General features: G+C 40.5%; 3 protein-coding genes across 3 annotated transcripts; all 3 read left to right on the top strand.

Annotated features, from left to right (window-relative positions):
* The first annotated feature begins 399 nt into the window (after nucleotides 1-399).
* Nucleotides 400-17,182, top strand: LOC134650845 (BRD4-interacting chromatin-remodeling complex-associated protein-like). The gene is made up of 13 exons (XM_063505776.1): nucleotides 400-796; nucleotides 960-1,190; nucleotides 3,869-4,001; nucleotides 4,756-4,905; nucleotides 6,292-6,465; nucleotides 7,050-7,141; nucleotides 7,730-7,847; nucleotides 8,740-8,854; nucleotides 10,193-10,375; nucleotides 11,251-11,339; nucleotides 13,081-13,268; nucleotides 14,889-15,011; nucleotides 16,970-17,182. Exons 1-13 carry the CDS (start codon nucleotides 560-562, stop codon nucleotides 17,120-17,122), a joined length of 1,986 nt encoding a protein of 661 aa, XP_063361846.1. The 5' UTR covers nucleotides 400-559; the 3' UTR covers nucleotides 17,123-17,182.
* A 1,662-nt stretch (nucleotides 17,183-18,844) lies between these two features.
* LOC134651149 (small ribosomal subunit protein mS23) lies at nucleotides 18,845-21,946 on the top strand. Its single transcript, XM_063506182.1, has 3 exons — nucleotides 18,845-18,986; nucleotides 21,157-21,321; nucleotides 21,600-21,946. The coding sequence occupies exons 1-3, from the start codon at nucleotides 18,943-18,945 to the stop codon at nucleotides 21,874-21,876; spliced, it is 486 nt and encodes a 161-aa protein (XP_063362252.1). The 5' UTR covers nucleotides 18,845-18,942; the 3' UTR covers nucleotides 21,877-21,946.
* On the top strand, nucleotides 19,258-20,183 carry LOC134651145 (uncharacterized). Its single transcript, XM_063506177.1, has 3 exons — nucleotides 19,258-19,546; nucleotides 19,634-19,834; nucleotides 19,927-20,183. Exons 1-3 carry the CDS (start codon nucleotides 19,275-19,277, stop codon nucleotides 20,090-20,092), a joined length of 639 nt encoding a protein of 212 aa, XP_063362247.1. The 5' UTR covers nucleotides 19,258-19,274; the 3' UTR covers nucleotides 20,093-20,183.
* Nucleotides 21,947-22,172: the final 226 nt, after the last annotated feature.

The following is a 22,172-nucleotide window of genomic DNA, read 5'->3' as shown; positions in this document are numbered from 1 at the left end:
TTACCGAATGGACTTGACATGAGTTAAAAATTATTGCCACATTTCAGGGTTTTTTACCCTAGCCGTACACCAGCCACACACGCACGGAATTTTGCATCATAGCTTGCACATGTCATTCCGTACGAAAAATTTAGAAATATAAATCAATGATGCAAATAATAACTAGCAATTTTCCTTAATTAAAATGGTTCTCAGTATATAAACATTTGTACAGTCCGAGAAGAAATTGTAGAATTAAAAAGTGGCAACATTGTAGTGTCATCCCTTTCAAATCAATCTAAGAAAACGGGACGACACTACAATGTTGCTACTTTTTAATTTCTACAATTGCTTGTCGAACTATAATTGGCTGCTGCTTTATAAAAATATTTTGTCTATGGCAAAAGAAAAGTCATTTGTTTGACTTGACTGACGTTTACATTGGCGTTCTTTTTCGTCTCCGTTTACGTTTTTGAGAAAAGTTGTAATATTTATGAATTAAATATCTCTGAAAATTGTGGCTTTCCGATGTATTCGCTTATACCATGCTAAATTGATACAAGGAACAAAGTGATCTACCATGAGTAACAATTTAGAGAATGAAAGAACAATTACTCCTGGCAAAATGTATCCAATTGATTTGGCACCACAGAAAATAACTATCGTTAAAAGTGTATCCAATTCCGAAGTGAAAATGACTCACTTGATCACAAGCCAGCCCAAGACAACAGGTGCAGGTCAAATAATCACTCACGCCGGGTCTATGGGCTTGATTCGTCCTGCCACTCAAATTCTAACTCCTGGCGTCGGTTCGCAAGTACGTCCATATTATACACTTTTACGAGCTTACAAACGATTATTCTAACAATGTTCCTTTATATTTAGGGTTTAAATGTAATAAGAAACATTTTTACTGTCAGTATCTTAGTCTTTAGGAATAGACTTGTTTCTTGTTTTGTAATATTTATTTAATATTACAGCAACAGATGATTGTCAGTGGATCCCCAATCCTTCAAGGGGCATCAATAGTGAGCCAGGGCTCCCAGCTCTTGGGGCAGAGTTCCCAGATCATAACTCCACAGTTGCTCAGTGGCCAGATACTGCAGCCCGCAACGCAGATCATTAGCCAGGGGACTCAGCTGTCTGTGCAAGTGTCTAGTTCCAGCCCTAGTGTGCAAGTCAGTGTGGCTTCCCCAGTTAGCGGAACACAGGTAACAATATTATTACTTTTTAGGGTTCCGTAGCCAAATGGCAAAAAACGAAACCCTTATGGATTCGTCATGTCTGTCTGTCCGTCCGTATGTCACAGCCACTTTTTTCCGAAACTATAAGAACTATACTGTTGAAACTTGGTAAGTAGATGTATTCCGTGAACCACATTAAGATTCTCACACAAAAATAGAAAAAAAAAACAATAAATTTTGGGGGTTCCCCATACAACTGAAACTCAAAAATTTATTTTTATCAAACCCATACGTGTGGGGTATCTATTCATAGGTCTTCAAAAATGATATTGAGGTTTCTAAACTGAATAGTTTGCGCGAGAGACACTTCCAAAGTGGTAAAATGTGTGCCCCCCCCCCCCTGTAACTTCTAAAATAAGAGAATGATAAAACTAGGAAAAAATATATGATATTGATATTGATATTTATTGAAAACAAATTTTACAGCATTACAGCTAACACCAATGCACTGTAAAATTAAGTAGTAAAATTAAGTAAGTAATAATAAAGCGATTAATAAGCTACCTATTGCATGTTTAATTCGCAAAAACGTAAAATATCTTTAAAAAGTTTACGACTTTGGTCGGCAAACAAGTAGCAGTCAGGTGCAAAAGATAAAAGATTATTAAGGAGTGTCCGGGAACGGACAATTGGAGAGTACTGGTGTGCAGTCGTGTGAAAGGTTCCATTATCTAGGAGGCGATGGCCACGACAACGTAGGTAGTTGTCGGGAACAAACAAGGTAGTCGTTTTCGCCACCAAGTCTAAGCAGTCTGACTCTCCCCTTAATATTTTAGATATAGCAGACATTAGACATGTACATTACCATGCAAACTTCCACCGAAAATTGGTTTGAACGAGATCTAGTAAGTAGTTTTTTTTAAATACGTCAAAATTAATAATAATACGGAACCCTTCATGGGCGAGTCCGACTCGCACTTGGCCGCTTTTTTTATCTATCTGTTGGTTTACTCCACGGGTCTGCATGGGTCGACCTCCGACCTATTTACCTATAGCAATGGTCATTTTATTTTAATAACCGGGCCCCTGAAGAAACTAATTGGTGTCCCCTGCTTTACTCTAACTAGCAGAATTAACCTCTAGCTGCCCAGAGAACTATAAAAAGGTCTCCTGTTCCATTCTAAATTGAATCTTTGTTTTGACAAATCAAAATTGCATTTTTATTGGCAAGTTTGACGTCTGGGCGGCTTTTAACTGAAAATATATAGGCACATTCGTTTTTCTGAACTTGTAGATGCCTAATATTATTTATAATATCTGGGTGACCGAGCTTCGCTCGGAAAACATATAAAAACTCGAAAATTCGTGTTTTCCCAGAGATAAGACCTAGCTAGATCGATTTTTCGCCCCCGAAAACCCCCATATAGCAAATTTCATCGAAATCGTTAGAGCCCCTTCCGAGATCCCCGAAATATATATATATATATATATATATAAATACATAAATAAACAAGAATTGCTCGTTTAAATCAGAATCAGAATTGTTTATTGCACTCATATTAGTATACAGATCTTAAAAACTACTTAGTACAGTTCCACATGAACCCTGTAAGGGTATAGCAATATACTTAACACTAACTTATGAGATAACATGCATCATAGGCTTAAGGCAATTCCTAAGAGCTAGTGTATGGTTTATAATAATGGTCTCTCCTGTAACTTTCAACCATATCCGTGCCAGTACTGCCGGTACCTAACATTATTTGTCCATATTTTCGTTAAAAAAATCATTTAATGTGTAGTACGCTTTTTTTACTAGGTATGTTTTTAATGTATTCTTAAAGTTATTATATGTACTTATTTCTTTGATTTCGTTTGGTATTTTATTATATATTTTTATGGCCATGCCAAAAGGGCCTTTATGGATCATCTGTAGAGTGGAGTTTTGTGTGGCTAGTCTAGTTTTAGGTCGTAGGTGGGCCGGTCGCGAGTATTGAGGAAAGAGGTTTCCATTATTCTTTACGAAAAGACAAACTTCCAATATGTACATGGAGATTAAGGTTAGGATTCTTAACTTTATGAAATAAGGTTTGCAGCTTTCCAGTTGATGAATATTTACAAGGATCCTAATACAGTGCTTTTGTAGCAAGAAAAGATTGTTCACGCTTGGACTATTTCCCCACAGTATAATTCCATATTGCAACCAAGAGTGAGCGTAGGCGTAGTATGCATTGGTGGCTATATTTATGTCGGTACATATTTTTAGGTGATATACTGCGTAAATGAAGCTACTTAATTTGTTACTTATTTTATTTATGTGATCTTTCCAGTTTAGGGCTGAGTCAATGTTAATACCCAAAAATACCGTTGAATTAATTGATTCTATTTTATTATTGTTGTAAGAGTAATTAATGTTTAATGTTCGTTTTTGAAAAGGTTTAAACTGTATAATTTTCGTTTTTTCGAAGTTTACTTGTAAGTTGGGGTCACAAAGCCAGGTTACAACTTCTTCTAAAGTAGAGTTTAAATCACGGTTCAAGTTTTGTTCGTTTTCGCAAGATATTAAAGGTATTAGATAGATTAGATACAATAAAGTTAATAAATATAAGTTTCATAATAATAATCTATCCTAGATTTCAGCACTCGGTCCGCTAAAAACAACAATTCTGTGGTAACACTAATTTCAATTTTGTAATTTTCTATAGGTGTTGAATATGGGCAGCCTGGGTGGACAACTGGTCACAGGCACTGGTAACCTGGTGGTGAGCTCCTCCGTGCGCACGCTGCCGCAGAGCGTGCGCGTGCTGCCGCCGCTGCCCCACCATAACACCAGACCAGGTCAGTTTTACTTTAATGGTTCATTTAATGGAGTTGCGCACAGCACAGATGCGGTCATATGGCCACAGTTGAGATTTCTTGAGTTTCAATGTAAAGTTTGTAAATAAAAAATAAGATTTGCCAGGCATTAGGTATTCAATAATAACAATCAATAAATATTATAGAACCATAATAATTTATCATAAGATTACAGCTCTGCTACTTTTAATTTTTTCATCTCAATCATATTTTACACTAGTAGTTCGCCCCGAACTGAGAACTCGCGGTTCTCCAAAATGTTAGATCATTATTTTAAAATTGTAAATTTAAAAACTATAATATAAATGTGTAAGCCGAGCACTTTCATCTGATACCCAAACTCGACCATACTTTCTTGCAAAAAAGATGACCAGAATAGCAGGACCCCTGACAAATAGCTTTTTAGCCTTCTAAGCTCTTCTAGCTCAATAACCCCTTGATCGAGCCTGCTCATAATTTAATGACTAAAATATAATGCCCTCAACTACACGTTTACCCAATTTCATTTAAATTAGAACAAATTTACTTAAGTTATTGTGTATCAAACTATCCTCTGATAGTTCAGCTTAAAAACATCGAAATGCCGGGACGTGCCCCTAGCCAGCCGTGTGTGCTCCGAGTTGAATGTAAGAACTTCACTTCGCTTCGCTCGCTCGTTCGAAGAACTTCACTAACGAGCGAGCGAATTCGATGAATATACCTACCTGTATGTAAAATTGGTTGTTAATATGTGTAGTTCTGACAAGCGGGGCCCCTCACAGCGGGGTGCTGGTGAGCAAGACGGGGTCCGCGCACGCGCCGGTCAGCAAGCCGGCCCCCAGCCACGTGCCGCGCGGGCTCGCGGCCGGCGCCTCGCTGGCGCTGCGCCCCACCCAGCCGGCACAAGGTGATTATAGTCTCGTTAAGAGCCAACAGGAGTGGTCATTTCTCCATACAAACGTACTCGACTGTTTCCTCCGTGAGTTTTATTATTATTATATTGTTTAATACACTAGCAGCTGAAAGCTGATGCGTGTATATCACTGCACTTGTTTTTTTTAACGATTAATGTTCATTTTTTTGTTGTTTTAAGTGTTTGTCAAGTCTGTTTTTAAAACTGTTCACTGAAGGAGCACATATCACTGTTTCTGGTAACTTATTCCACTCACGTACGACGCGGTTCGATAGCAATAGATAGCGTTTTGAAGTTAGAGCAATGATTTTTTCAACACAGATTAATATTGTCAATATCTGTGTCGGACCGTTTTGCTTTTTTTGATATTTTTGTTATTTAAGGCGCTAGAGCCCTTCAAAAATGGCCAAAATGGCCTAATTGACTATGCCGCAATGAGAGGCGTGATATTCAAAACTGATATCAATTAGCCAAAAAAGCAAAACGGTCCGACACAGATAATTTCATAATCATTTAGATTTCCAAATTTGGTTACGATTGGTTAAGTTTTGGAGGAGGAAACAGTCGAGTACGAAACCTCGGTTTTTGAGATTTTTACGCAGGATTTTTCGCCTTGTCCTTATCGCACTAGTTTCAGGAGCCGCTTCCGTTAGCGAGACGGGTATATTTACCTAAAATATTTAAATCTCAGCTCCTGTTGGCTCTTAAATATTGACTTGTAGCTTGTAGACATGCGAAACAGTGCTTCAAAACGTAATGCTATATCATATAAATGGTGATTACATTGCGATATCACATCACTCATCACTCGGTACATCGCCGGAACGTAAACAGCGTTCGGGCGCGCGCGAAATGGCACGAGAGCGAGAGGGAGCGAGCACTGAGTGCAAGTGCGAGCGGGATAACAAAGCAATGATAGCATGGCGAACAAACATGACATTATCACACGTGGCATTATACATTACGCGCACTGTGTATATACTTGAACTGACCATTCATATCGGCGCGTCAATGTATATTGAATCGAATCTATTACGGGCGCTTCGGCCGGTCGTTCGCGGTCGTGTTACGAGTGATGTTTGAAGTAATGGTTGATTTTTCGGAGTGATACTTAATGCCATATTACGCGTTCGAGAGATATCTCATTTGTGATATTAAGAGCTTTTACACATGTCTACTGACTTGTGTTTTGTTCTGATAAAAAATCCACGGAGGTAATTGATTTCTAGCGGTTTCAGTCTCGCAAGGGCATGCGCTTATGAAGCATGTCGTACGTTACACTTTTTGCGATTTTGAAAGTGCAAGAAATGAACCGCCGGGTGTTCTAAGCCTTATTGTGACTGCATAAAACGCCATATCAATAGTATACGTATGCGGCAGGTTGGCCGAGCGGGCGCGCCCGCGGCGCCCTGGTGTACACGGCGCGCGCGCCGCGCGGCCCCGCCCCCGCGCCGCGCGGCCCCGCCCCCGCGCCCGCCCCGCCCCCGCCGGGCCCCGCCCCCGCGCCGCAGCACGCCGCCCTCGTCACGCTGCCCAACACCACTGTGCTCGCCTGTACGTAATATAACACACCCACTCACACTGGGTCACGAAACGCACGCTCGACGCTGACGCCACAAATTAGACCCTTTTAGGTTATCAGTATCTGTCACAGTAGGCCAGATGGCGCTGGCAGCCACCGCAAGTGGATGCGTTCAGTTTTAGGAGGCCGTGCCGTACAGCTGCGATCGTGGCCCACAATAAATGGACTCGCCGGAAGATCAGCGCCGACTCGAGAGTCCCGAGGGTCAGCATTATGCTGAGGCGAGCCCATTTCGTGGTAAACAATATGTAATTATGAATTACTAACCTTTATCATGTTACTTTTGTATGTTTAACTAGTTTATCACGAAAAATAAATGATTTATGACAAATGGATGGCGGTCTGCTTTCTCTTACAAGAAACATTGGTGTTTGTATAAATCTGCAGTGTAAATAAAAGAAATGCATTTATTTTAGATAGATAATTGGCGACCAGCAGGACTTTTTACCTAGCAGCGAGTAGTTACAAACGTGTTTTCTCGTAGCGAGCGAGAAGTTAAACAAGAAAACTCGTTTATAACCTTTCAAGTTCTATAAGACATTGTTTATCTTTGTAGCGAGCCTCTCAAGCGGCGTGATCGCGGGCGCGGTGCGCGCGCCGGCCGCTCGCCCTCTGCCGCTTCTTACCAGGAATTACCAGCCCGCTAAGGTAACAACACATCTCTCAGGTTTACACGTCTCTCTTAATATTACATGTCTCTATTATTATTGCAAATCTCTCTTAATATTACATGTCTCTCTTATTATTGCAAATCTCTCCTAATATTACATATCTCTCTTATTATTGCAAATCTCTCCTAATATTACATATCTCTCTTAATATTGCAAATCTCTCCTAATATTACATATCTCTCTTAATATAACAAATCTCTCTTAATATCAGACATTTCTTTTAATATAACAAATCTCTCTTTATATAACTAATCTCTCTTAATATAACAAATCTCTCTTAATATCAGACATCTCTTTTAATATAACAAATCTCTCTTTATATAACTAATCTCTCTTAATATCAGGCATCTCTTTTAATATAACAAATCTCTCTTTATATAACTAATCTCTCTTTATATAACTAATCTCTCTTAATATCAGACATCTCTCTTAATATTTCAACAAACAATTTACATTTGTTTTATATTTTGTTGTTTAATATAATCAGGCTCTCTTGTGTCAACAAGTGCCGTGATTGTACTGTAGTGACCAATTTGTGTGTATTTTCATTGAATTGTTTACGCAGGTGGTTGGTGTCGGCGTGGGTAACAGTGCACCTCCACAGTTATACTACGAGGTGCCTCGCGCGCCACCGCCGCAGTCGCACGCGCAACCCCAGACACAACCGCAGCCGCAACCGCTAGGTAACACATGTAGTGAACTTGGCAGGGTTCGAAATTATCCAAATAATTTATAGTCTTTGATAACTATCGCGATAATTATACGTATGGATAATTATGCTATGTTTATTTTCTTTGAATTCCTTGATAGATTGGGGCGTTTTTTTAAATTTTAAGTTATTATCCAATCGATAATTATCAGGCATAAAAATCACGATAATTGTATTGTATTGTATTTATTTATTGTATACATGTACAGTACAGTGATGCATAAAAATACATGGTGTTAATTATATATCTTAGGAATAGTACATGCTACCCTGTGAGGGCATTACAATGACTTATTTCTATGCTTATGTTATATTTTGTAACATCTTATATGTAGTACTAAAGTTTAATGAATAATGGTATCATACAATTTAATTACATACATTTAAATTTATTCTCATTAATTATAATAGTATTTGTCACATCTAATTGAGTGTGTGTAGACTATTGATAATTATACATTGGAACCCTGAAACTTGGCAACAGCGCGCCGCAACCCCAACCTCTCCCGCCGCATTAGTCGCAAGCGCAGCCCCAGCAGCAACTGTAGCCTAGGTAACTAACGAAAATGCCTCCACAATATATAAAATTTCATGTTATTATTATTTACTTTTTGCATAGACTAGGAATCCTCTAGACGGAGTTTAGAGCAATTATTTCATGAAACCGATGCTGTCAAAAAATACGGGGGTGCGGGGGGACGAGGTGAGCGAATCCCGTGCCGTGATTGGTCCGTTCAAAGACACGGACCAATCACGGCACGGGATTGACTCGAAGATGGAGTAAAACTACCGTATAAGTGGCAGAGGGGGTAGCGTTACTATGCTCAGTCTAGAGGATGTCTTGTCTATGACTTTTTGTTTTGCAGTGACTTCAGTGAGTGTGGTGAACGCAGTGCAGGCGCTGACAGAGATCCGCGGTGCGGCGCCCGCGCAGCCCGGCGCGCCGCGACCGTCCATACTGAGGAAACGGGATGCTGAAGGGTATGTACTACCAGCAGCGGTAGCACGGTCGCATTTTTATCGCTTGTCACCATGCCTGTCACGTTCTAACAAGTATGTAAGTGCTAAAGTGACAGGCATAGTGACAGGCGATAAAAATGGAACCGTGCTGCGCCTGCAGGAGCGTTTTTACTAGCTCTAAAATCTAGGCGTGCAAGACGGACCTCAGGGAGCTTTGGGCTGTTATGGTGCGCGTCGTCTTAGGTCAACGGTGCAAATTTTTAAATTACACTACCAGTTTACAAATGTCAAAGTTGGACTATTCATAAATTTCCTGGTATGTAAATGTTTTCTAAAATACGTCATAACTAGTAGGAACTAACCTAGGTTTTTCTTCTCTAGTTACAAAGCTGTCAATCACTGCCCCATTTTGATGAAACAACCTGTATAATTTGTGCCCATAGAGAAAAAACCTATCGAAAAGCGCCGTTTGAAGTATCAAAATTGATTGCCTATTATGTATAAGTAATAATAAATAAATATTATAGGATATTCTTACACAGAGTGGCTAAGTCCCACAGTAAGCTCAAGAAGACTTGTGTTATGGTTACTCAGACAACGATTTATATAATATACTAATACATAAATGCATAGATAACACTCAAGGCTCAGGAATAAATATCTATGCTCATCACACAAATAAATGCCTACTAGGCCAGACCAGTCGTCAAATAATCAAATATGTACAAACATACATACAAGTGATACAAGTAATAATAATAATATAATAATAATTCCGCCTTTATACGTCCCACCGCTGGGCACAGGCCTCCTCTCATGCGCGAGAGGGCTCGGGCTATAGTCCCCGCGCTAGCCCAATGCGGATTGGGGACTTCACATACACCTTTGAATTTCTGTGATATAAGCAGTGATCGGGGATTTCTATGCCACTTGGGGTGAATGACCTCAATCATTATGCTAGTATGGATATGCCGCGGGAATCCGGGATTCGTGTGCGATATAGGAGAGTGTTTTGGCATGTTACTGTTAATCAATTAATCATGCATTGCATATATTATTAATATTAATAATTGAAAATTTGATTACAGATCAATTGAATATATCAATAAAACCACTAAGCTCGCATTACCTTATTAGTTTTGCATTGCCTTTCAACGACCGAGTCGAGACCCATGTTTTTTACAGTCCTTTATTTTATAAACGAATTACCAACACCGAAATAGCGTTTACTTTTCGAACAGTTTTGTTCCTATCGCGGGCCAAGTGGCGTATCCATATTACCATTTCGACTTGATATCCCGCGGTGTGGCATAGAAATCCCCGATCACTGGATATAAGTAATAAACAAATACATCTCAGGTCACCGACAAAGCAAGCCGCGTTGTACGGGCGCACGGGGTGGGAGGACGTGCCCGCCGGCGGCGGCTCGGGCTCGGGCGGCTCCACCACCATGTCGGCCTCCTCCTCCCCCGCGCCCGACACGCCCCCCCACACCCACCCCCACCCCGACCTCTCGCCCAGGAAGAAGCCGCGCAAGCAGATGTGAGTACCCTTCACATCACACATGTAATACATCGCAGGTCACCGACAAAGCAAGCCTTGTACGGGCGCACGGGGTGGGACACGCCCCCCCACCCCCACCCCGACCTCTCGCCCAGGAAGAAACCGCGCAAGCAGATGTGAGTACTGAGTACCAGGGATGTTGCGGATGCAGATTTTTTGACATCCGCGGATGCGGATGCGGATGCGGATTTTTAAAGGCTCACATCCGCGGATGCGGATGTCAAGATTAGGTACTTAGAAAACGTCAAATATTAAATTTTTAGTATTTTTTATTAAAAAAAAACCAAACGTTTAGTATTTGAGCAAGAATATAGGTGCGTTATATTTAATAAACAGTAACTTCGTCGACTTTTCTGGATCTAGACGATTTCGTTATAGGTAATGACGAAATTACCTAGCACTTACGCCGCCGCTAAGACGTTCCTGTACCGACTTGTTCGACATCCGCATCCGCATAAGCTCCGCATCGATTTTATGCGGATGCGGATGTTGAAAATAATGCGGATGTTCCGCGGTTGCGGATGCGGATGCGGATGTTCGCAACATCCCTGCTGAGTACCCTTCACACGTGTACCAAACAGGCCTCTATGCCCGACCGAATACGCTGAGAGGATGTGCCAACAGATGGACTCGGTCCCTTCTTTCATCATGATTACGAGATCTTAGCCAGATTCACCCGAGTCGACCTCTTGCCTAGAAAGACTGCAAGCAGATGTAAGTAGTATTCGACACTTTAATTTCTGTCACCGACCTAACCCACATAGGTGCTGCTCAGGTTCAAAAAGTTTTATTAGAATCTTTTTTTTTAAATAGGAAATGTTCAATGACGGATAATAACGTATAACGTGTCGCAGGCTCACCAATGACGTCCGGCAATGCGAGTTCCCCGCCGAGGATGCGCCCCCCACTCCACCCCCCGTCGAGGTGAAACCGCCGCCAAAAAGTAAGTAATCTCTGCAGGTTTACACATAAGCAGGAATACGCTGTGAATGTACTTATATTACAAATACAAAACTTTATTAATAACACCAAAGTTACAGGTCAAATTGTTTCAATAATAGGTACAATAGTACTTAAACCAAATATCACAATGTCACAGAGTAATATTTTGTAGATCTGATTCATATTAATTATTCATTCATAATGTATAAAAAGCAATTGTTACATTATAACTATTATACAACCTATGTTACCTATGTATACGGTAGTTTGAAAAACTCCTCGACGTCATACAAAGCTAAGGTTAGTAGCCACTTTCGCAGTCTACATTTAAATATATCGGTGGAAGCTGCATCTCTGACCGCTGCGGGCAGTCTGTTATAAACGGACGGGCCCATAATGTATGGAGAACGCTCTGACTTCGAGAGCTTGTGCTTAGGAGTGATAAGACGGTAACTATATTTATTGCTACGGAGCGCATGACTCTCATTCGTACCGCGTTCCTTGAACAAGTGTAAGTTTGAGTGAGTGAATAGCGCCACTTGATACACTAGTTCGCCTGTCAATGTCAGGACCCCTAGGTCCTTGAAGAGGTTCCTGCATGAGGTGTCGCTTGGTGCTTTCACAATGGCGCGTAATGCTTTCTTTTGCATTCGAAATACACGCAGTGAGTCAGCCGCGCGGGCCCACACCTCGGTACCGTATGTGAGTAAACTATGCACCGTCGCAAAATAACAGGAGCGCACTACGCTCAGTGACGCGGTGTTGGCCAACCTACCCAGCGGGAAACACGCCCGCCCAAGCTTCGAGCTTAACTCATCAATGTGCCCGTCCCAGGTGAGAGAGGAATCGATTAGGAAGCCCGGCAGCTTTGTGACCGTACTTGTTGTAATACCGTGTTCCCAGCTTTCACATTGAGATACTTCTGAGCTTTACCGTTCAAATCGAATGTCAGGAAGCAGGTCTTGTCTCTATTCAAAGCCCTATTAGAACGATGCCCTGCTTTTCTTTCTAGAGAAAAGTTTAGCGTGCAAGGTAATTATAATGGGTATTCTAATTTTGATAATCTAATTCGTAATTTGAATAATCTAACGAAAAAGCTTGATATTGATATATTTAATTGCGACGTTCCCTCCGTGAGGCGCAAATTGACGGAAATGTGTTTCAATTAGGCATTTTGTATTTATCTTGTAAGCGAGTGCTTTGTATATGTAGTATCCAATCCTTATTTTGTTCTTAGTTTTTACAATATTCTGCGAAGAAATTCAAAGGTGTATGTGAAGTCCCCAATCCGCATTGGGCTAGCGTGGGGACTATAGCCCAAGCCCTCTCGCGCATGAGAGGAGGCCTGTGCCCAGCAGTGGGACGTATATAGGCTCAAATTATTATTATTATTATTATTTTACAATATTGGTGCCCTGTCACCGGTAGTAGGTTTGGTTTATGTAAGTGAATGTTGTTAGTTCTGTTTAGTTTTGGATTGAGTCTTATCTCTTTCATGTTTGCAATGTGTGTGTGTGTGTGTGTGTGTGTGTGTGTGTGTGTGTGTGTGTGTATGTGATGCGTGTTACTTAAGTATATGTTTTTATTACATATCTATTTGTGAGTTCCTGTAATTGTTGTCATTTAGTTAACTGTTGGATCTCCTTATGTCTCTGTGTTTTATGGGTGAAAAGCCTGAAATAAATGATATTTTTATTTTTTTTATGTAAATAAGTAAGTAAATAAGTAAATGATGTGTGCAGGGCCGCTGCTGAGCTCGAGCTACGTGTGCGGCTGGCGCGCGACGGCGCTGCACTTCCTGCGGCCGGGCGACGTGCGGCGCCGCGAGCCGCGCGCGCGCGACATCCTCGCGCTCGCCTCGCAGCGGCACGTGCTCGGCACCGCCGACGGGTGGAAGGTGCACCACCTCACCGCGCAGATGGACGACCTGGTCAGCACGACACGTCGCTAATATAGCTGGTCAACCTAATCTTGTCAGTAAAAAACCGGCCAAGTGCGAGTCGGACTCGCGCGCGGAGGGTTCCGCACCATCAACAAAAAATAGAGCAAAACAAGCAAAAAAAAAAACAAATAAAAAAACGGTCACCCATCCAAGTACTGACCCCGCCCGACGTTGCTTAACTTCGGTCAAAGATCACGTTTGTTGTATGGGAGCCCCACTTAAATCTTTATTTTATTCTGTTTTTAGTATTTGTTGTTATAGCGGCAACAGAAATACATCATCTGTGAAAATTTCAACTGTCTAGCTATCACGGTTCGTGAGATACAGCCTGGTGACAGACGGACGGACGGACGGACAGCGGAGTCTTAGTAATAGGGTCCCGTTTTTACCCTTTGGGTACGGAACCCTAAAAAAGGCGCGAAATTCAAATTTTCTATGGGACGATATCCCTTCGCGCCTACATTTTTCAAATTTACCGCCTTTTTCTACTGTCAAGATCTGCTTGACCAAGTATATATAGGGTGCCCAGTAATTAATGGATAACCTTCTAACCACCGACAGGGCTAGGTGATTGAAGTTAAGGAGCTAGCTATTAAAAAAGACAGAAAAGTTCGATTATCTCGAAAACCATGAAACTTTTACTAGACCTATAAGTGCCCTAAGGCCTAAGGTGCTGTTGGTGGTTAGCAGGTTATCCATTAATTACTGGGAACCCTGTATATGTAGTCTGGCAAACCCAATTTGTCAGTAAATAACAACAACAAAACAACTATAGGTTTCTTTGGATACGTACTAACGTAAGACAAAGACGGCATGATTTTCTCTGTATATGTTTGAAATGAGGCAGTCCCTGGCCTAACTATAGCAGCGTCAGGACCCAGTGTCTACAGGGCGTGTACGTGTGCGGCTAGCGCGCATCTGCCCTCCATTTTGCGCTGCCGACGGGTATAAGTAGCTCGCGGCAGTCGCATGTGTAAATATAATGTTCCATGTACCCGATGGGCCCGATTCTAATAAATAATAGGCAGTAATACATACTTTATTTTAGGTACTTCTGTTTATGACCTATTAGTTTACAATGTTAAGGACCAGTGCCCTGTTTGTCAAAAGCTTGTAACTTGTAATACAAGTGGAAGTCCCTTTCTAACAAAAGCTGTCAAAAAGTGACCTCCGCTTGTATTACAAGTTACATGTTTTGAGAAACGGGCCCCATGGAATAATGACGACCATTGTGCTATAGTTCGTTTTTTTTAGCATTAGAAAGAACTTGAAAGAAGGTAAGCGATTTTGACATGTCTTTTAATTGAAAAACACTTTTTAAAAATCAAGAACTATTACTTATGAAAGCAGAAGACTATAAAAGATCTTATTAGATTCATAATTGTTACATATTTACCGTAACTTATTTTTAAAATGTGTTTTTCAATTAAAACAACACATCAAGATTGTTTACCAAATTTCTAATGCTAAAAAAACGAAGTATATACTACATGATATATGATTTATATAGTATGTAAGTGCTTTGGTTTAGTACTGTAAATTTGCATATTTGGAAATAAATAAATAAATACAATTGATGTCTAACTTAATTTGTATGGTTGGGTCTAGGTGTCGTTGGAGGCGGACGTGGGATCGCAGCTGGCGGGCGTGCTGCGCGCGCTGGAGGCGCTGCCGAACCGCGCCACCGCCGCCCTGCAACCGCACTCGCACACCCTACTCGAGCTGCTCAAGGTAACCACCATACTGAAAGGGATAAGTTCGCCTTTGTACTAATGATGTGTGTTTTTTTCCTGTTTTATGTTTCTTTTTTTGTTAAAGGGTTTTACTACTACTAAACTAATACTACAAACACTCTCCAATATCCTTGGAAATATTTACATGTCAATTCAAGAATTGAATGAATGAGTGAATGGAAATACCTACGTGTTTAACCAATGAAATGGTCTGGCCAAGTTATATGCACTAAAGCTTTGGATTCCTCCGAAAACGGTGCCGTCATATTACGGCCGCTATATAGCGTTGACTGACGTCACTAGAACGTTGTCTATGTAAACAAGATGGCGCGGTTTCCTAGACGGCGTTACGTTACGTTGATTGTCAACGTAACGTAAGATGACGGCCGTCATGACCTTGTCGATAGTTTCGTGAACGTTTTATTAGATAGCGGTGACGCCATTTTGAATAAATGACACGAGATTTGAATAAATGATTCCGTATTACGATTATTTTCCTCTTCTGATGATATTTCATCCTCCAAGTAAATTATAGATGATCAAGCAAATCTTGTCAGTAGGAAAAGGCGCGAAATTCAAATTTTCTATGGGACGTTATCCCATCGCGCCTACATTTTTCAAATTTGCCGCTTTGACCTTGATAGATGACGGTGTGTTATGACGCCGTGGTACTTTCCACATGTCGCCACCGTAAAGACGGCCGTCTTTTGCTGCCGCTATATGACGGCCGTCATATGACGGCACCGTTTTCGGAGGAATCCAAAGCTCGTAGCTTTGGATTCCTCCGAAAACGGTGCCGTCATATTACGGCCGCTATATAGCGTTGACTGACGTCACTAGAACGTTGTCTATGTAAACAAGATGGCGCGGTTTCCTAGACGGCGTTACGTTACGTTGATTGTCAACGTAACGTAAGATGACGGCCGTCATGACCTTGTCGATAGTTTCGTGAACGTTTTATTAGATAGCGGTGACGGGATGGGATAACGTCCCATAGAAAATTTTAATTTCGCGCCTTTTCCTACTGACAAGATTTGCTTGATCATCTATAATTTACTTGGAGGATGAAATATCATCAGAAGAGGAAAATAATCGTAGTACGGAATCATTTATTCAAATCTCGTGTCATTTATTCAAAATGGCGTCACCGCTATCTAATAAAACGTTCACGAAACTATCGACACCGTCATGACGGCCGTCATCTTACGTTAAGCTTTGGATTCCTCCGAAAACGGTGCCGTCATATTACGGCCGCTATATAGCGTTGACTGACGTCACTAGAACGTTGTCTATGTAAACAAGATGGCGCGGTTTCCTAGACGGCGTTACGTTACGTTGATTGTCAACGTAACGTAAGATGACGGCCGTCATGACCTTGTCGATAGTTTCGTGAACGTTTTATTAGATAGCGGTGACGCCATTTTGGAATAAATGACACGAGATTTGAATAAATGATTCCGTACTACGATTATTTTCCTCTTCTGATGATATTTCATCCTCAAAGTAAATTATAGATGATCAAGCAAATCTTGTCAGTAGGAAAAGGCGCGAAATTCAAATTTTCTATGGGACGTTATCGTATCGCGCCTACATTTTTCAAATTTGCCGCTTTGACCTTGGTGGATGACGGTGTGTTATGACGCCGTGGTACTTTCCACATGTCGCCACCGTAAAGACGACCGTCTTTTGCGGCCGCTATATGACGGCCGTCATATAACGGCACCGTTTTCGGAGGAATCCAAAGCTTTACGTTGACAATCAACGTAACGTAACGCTGTCTAGGAAACCGCGCCATCTTGTTTACATAGACAACGTTCTAGTGACGTCAGTCAACGCTATATAGCGGCCGTAATATGACGGCACCGTTTTCGGAGGAATCCAAAGCTTTACTCTAATTATTACAACAAAGTTTAAAAAAAAAATTCTAAAAACATTCAAAACTTAATATTTTTACAGGGCAACATTCAAAGAAGCAAGATAGTCTGCGAAGGCATCCAGGAAGCCCGCGAGGACATCCTCCGAGTATTCACACACCGAAACTTCGTGTCCGACATTCTGACGCGGCAGGCCGACAAGCGGAGTTTCCGGAAACACAGATCACAGTCATAATTAACAGGCAACACCACGAAAATGTTACGCGTAGCTCTAATGACATTGACTGATAGTCTATTATCAATTTATCATATACACGGTTAATTTCGAGGTACCATAATAAGGTTGAGTCCTGATGCTATTACTTCTGTAATTTGTATGGCATCCAAGTTAGCAACACTGGCCACTGGGACACTCCATAGAATGTAAGTCAAAGAGAATATAATCAATCACTATTGTAAGTGGCCTAATTGCCCTAAATCTATTACATATTGCAGAACATACTAGCATAAGTTCCTTTTGTAAATAGTGTAAAGAATGTGTATGTACATTTAAGTAATTATATATGAGTATTAATTTTATGAAAGAGAATGCCTTGAAAAATGAGTTACTTGTGATTTTGATTAAATAGATGAAAATAATAAAGAGGATTTCATAAAATATTTGTTTCTTTCAATATATCTTTGTAATGCTTGTAGAGTCTGTTCGGAAACAGAAGAGTCGTGGAATGTATTGGGCCCAATACATTCCACGACTCTTCTCTTTCCGAACAGTTTACTCCGAAAGCGGTGCCGTCATATAGCGGCCGTCTCCATACAAATACTACATCCATATTTAGCCGTATTATTTAGTATGGAGACGGCCGCTATATGACGGCACCGCTATCCTAGGAAAACCGATCTTAAGCTAGTGTGTGTCATCTTTTGTGAAACTCTATAAAGCGGTTTAGACTCTCGCGCGAGCCACGAAACGCGAGTGTAAGCGGTGGGCTCGTGGCTCGTCTCGCGGCTCGGCTCGCGTGGAGGAGCGGTTTTTTTGGGCACGAGCCAAAGGGGCTCGCGCGGGACGCGCGCTTGCGTTCACACTCGCGTTCGGCTTGTCATTCGGTTATAAACCTTATGCCGTGTTGTTAGGGTTTAAAATATATTAGCTCGACGAGCTTACGAGGCGAGAGTGTAATCATTAGCTCGACGGGCTTACGCGCTCGAGGCGAGCCACGAGACGAGCCGAGAGTCTAAACCGGCTATATTAGCTTTACATTCGCGGCTCGTCCGTGTCTTCTCGCCTCGAGCTCGTAAGGTCGCCGAGCTAATGATTACACTCTCGCCTTGTGGCTCGGCTCATGGCTCGTCTCGTGTCTCGGCCACAGCTATTAAGCTCGTCGAGCTAATCGATTTTAAACACAAACAACACGGTATAAGGTTTGTAACCGAATGACAGCCGAACGCGAATGTAAACACCAAGCGCGCGTCTCGCGCGAGCGCATGATTATATTCATGATATTCTCTTTGGAGCTCATCGCGAGCCCCTTTGACTCGTGCCCAAAAAACCCTCCTGTCCTATATATTATACTACTCTTTGGCCGAGCCACGAGCGCGCCGCTTACGAGTGTAACGGCTCGTGGCTCGCACGAGAATGTAAATGACTATATATTATTTATTGATCTCTATACTATAGTTTGTCAAAGGACTGTCTCATTTCAAATATAGACAGAATCATACTAAAGCTGGTCAAGCAGATCTTGTCACTAGAAAAAGGCGGCAAATTTGAAAAATGTAGGCGCGAAGGGATATCGACCCATAGAAAATTTGAATTTCGCGCCTTTTTCTACTGACAAGATTTGGTTGACCATCTATATATTTTGCAGTATGTAATCACCATTAGATTGTCTATGGCTCGATTCGAAACATTTCGATTAAGATTTGTGGTCTGGCAACACTAGCCTGTGGCAACTGTCAGCTGTCAGTCAGTTCGCATACCTATTTATTTACTTCGAGTAATTTTAACCTAAATTTTCTTCAAATTATCATTTAAAATCAAGATATTAAAGTATTAAAATGGCAAGTAGCAGACTGGAAAGAATAGGTACAATTTTCACAAGGTATTTATATATCAATTCTACTATTGAGTTCATATTATTCTGTTACCATTGTGAAATACTTTTTCTTTTTTACTCTAATTTTTTAAAATTCGAATGACTATTATTTAAAAAAAGTAAAATAGCGGAAAACGTTATTTTAGCGGGAAATTTTCGAGTATTCGTCGCCGCAGCGCATTTCGTACATTTGCAGTGAGTGGTAAAGCATAGAGTAACTTATATATACTGTGGTAAAGCCATATATTATATTTGCTCTTAACTAGTTTTGGTGAACTTATTTGATTTAATAAAATGTCTAACGCAAAAAAATCTGGTAAATCAAAGTTCTTGGCGGAAGATCTTCACGATTTCATAAATAAAAGCCAGTTTGTAAAAGAAACTCCTAAGACTGGAAAACCTCAAAAGCGTAATAAACCAGCGGCACCAGCAGAACAAGAAGGTGACATGTCCAGATTAATGATTGAGCAACAAGTCAGCATGAAAAAAAGAAAGATCTCTGCAAGTCAATCATCTGAGACACCTCAGAAAGTCCGGGACACAATTATGCAGCAAATAGAATCAAGGTAATATACATTTGTTTACAGCTGTGGCTTCTTTGGTAATTTACCTTTTCAATTTCTTGTTGATTATAATCTATTATATTGTTTCAGACAACAATGTAATGATCTTCTGCTAAACAACTTGTCAAATATTATAACGCAACTAGATGCTGATCACGCACAGATGAAAGAAAATCAAGATAAATTAGAGCAACTCACTGGAGCTCTATTGAAGTGCATTCAACAGTCTGGTGCTGCTCATAAACAAAGTCTGAACGTGTTGTGGGAGTTCCATGCCACTTTTAAAAAGAGGTTAGTTTGTACTGAATTCTACTTTTATGTAAATTTATATACAGATTATCATTTTCTATAATATTTACCTGTGTTATTGTTATTTATTTCAGATACGAGGAAATGAATCTTCTACATAAGGCAGAGAATGAAAAACTGACTGAAGAAATAGAGGATGACCTTAAGAATTTGGAGCAGAAGCTAATAATAGAAACTAAGCGGAGTGGCTGGGACAATTTACGCAAAACGATTTTTCATGCTATGCAAAATGATTTGTAAACTGACAATATTCACAATGATTGCATTTTATATTTTAGAGACATTCTTAATAGATTTTTTGTTAGAAGACTAAATAAGACTAAATGCGATTTCTGTTTTTAGGATAAAATATTAAACTAGCTGTTTGTTACAGTTTACTATTACTATTTTAACAATGATTTCATTTGAGACACATTAGTAGAAGGTTTTATTTTAAGTTACAAGAATATGAAAAATGTTATTTCTGTTTGTATAATAAATATTTTGGGTTATCTTTGTTTCTTTCACAGACATTTTTCCTTCTACAATTTCTACATGTTAGGTAACTTATGATATTGTACTGCACTTCTGTTGCACATTCATCTACATTGTTGCACAACCTAATCTCAAGTTAATTTGCAAACCAAGTTTCGATCACTGAACTTACATTAATATTCCAATTTAGATAAATTTACTGACAATTCAATATTATACGTACAGTCAGCATCAAAAGTAAGGAAATGAAACAACGTGCCAAAAATAACCGCCGTCCTCGAATATTTTTCCAAACAGAGATAGGTTTGTCTCTACAGTTCGCCTCCAGAAAGCTGCAACATTTTAATTGTTCGATATACAGAGACGTATATCTCTTTTCGTTAAGCTATTATTTATTTACCTAATCGTAGGGTATGCATAGATAATGACATTAATGACAATCTGACTATAGCTTTGAGGTCGCTAAGCCAGGTAACCAACTCAGGCGTGACTGAGTCCAAATCTTCAGCTGATCCAGAATACGAGTGAAGGTTGGAATATATGATCAGTCTGCTCTTCCTGACCGCAGTCGCAGAGTCGAGAATCTTTGAGCTATCAGAAAATGGTAGATACTTTTCACGCGTAGTCTGATACGCAACTTTTGATTCTGACTGTACAATTATACTGGTCTAAGGGGCCAAAGGTGCCCATATAACAGCGTAACCTACGTTTGGGCTCATTAGAATGGTTTTGGTGAATAATAGATGTACAGTCGTTGACAAGAACTTATATTAAATATTCATGTTCCTATACGTGTACATAAATTAAAACTTCAATCTGTGTGTTCACAGAGTGGAGGGCCTGATTACCCGCGGAGCCATGAAGCCAGACGACCGACCGCTGTGGTTCGACATTTACAAGCGGTTCCCGCCGCTCACAGAACCCAAATTTGCAAAGCCGTTGCCGGAAATCAAACCCATAAGACCTATTCTTTATGAAGAAGATGTTGTTAGAGCGTAAGTACCTAATATATATATTTATTCACTATTAAGATGGTACCTAATATGTTCCTTAACAGCCCTACTTAATGCCTACACTAAAATATTTTTGAAATCAAACTATAACGTCTATAACTGTAGGTTAAACTTACCTACCTATCCTTATTCGTCCTACCTACTACCTTAATTACTATTATGTAGGTCCGAACTAGGACAGATGAAGATATTGGACGGATGTCAGTCCCATTTGCACATATGTACCTGTATAATAATGTAATTAATAAATCATGTTACAGGAAATTTCATTCTGCCGGACAAGGCTACGGCGTCATCAACATGCTAAGTCCAACCGGAGAAACGCCTATAAAGAAGCTAGTGAAACAATACGAAAAGTTGAAGTCTGAAGGCGTCCCAGAAACCGAGCTCGTTGAGAAGGCGTCCGCGGCAGTGGACACGCAATATACCCAGCGACAAGAGGCCGCGCCGCAAAAACCGATAGTTAAAAACCCAGATTCAGTAACAGCGCAAGTTCTGGCAGAAGCAGACTTGAAAAATATTTTCAATGAGAAATGATTTATTTTACTATAGGAAATAGACTAGATACTTGTATTATTGTTAGAAATAAATAATTAACCGTAATGTTCAGTTTGTCTTCCATATTGTATTAAAACCATAACCACCACAATTTCGAGTCGGCACTGTCGGCAGAGCAAACCTACCTTTTAAGAATGTGTGCGAATGTTTTTAGGGGGCAGGGTGCTTCAGTGACTCAACATAACGGCATTCGGAGCATCCAATCCATCGCACCTGTCATACCGGATGTATATAGGTAGGTAGGCTACCTTCCTAAAAGTCTACTGTTAAATGTC

Source organism: Cydia amplana, chromosome 9 (assembly GCF_948474715.1).
Source record: "Cydia amplana chromosome 9, ilCydAmpl1.1, whole genome shotgun sequence".
Taxonomy (NCBI): Eukaryota; Metazoa; Arthropoda; class Insecta; order Lepidoptera; family Tortricidae; genus Cydia; species Cydia amplana.
This window is presented reverse-complemented; position numbering and strand designations above follow the sequence as displayed.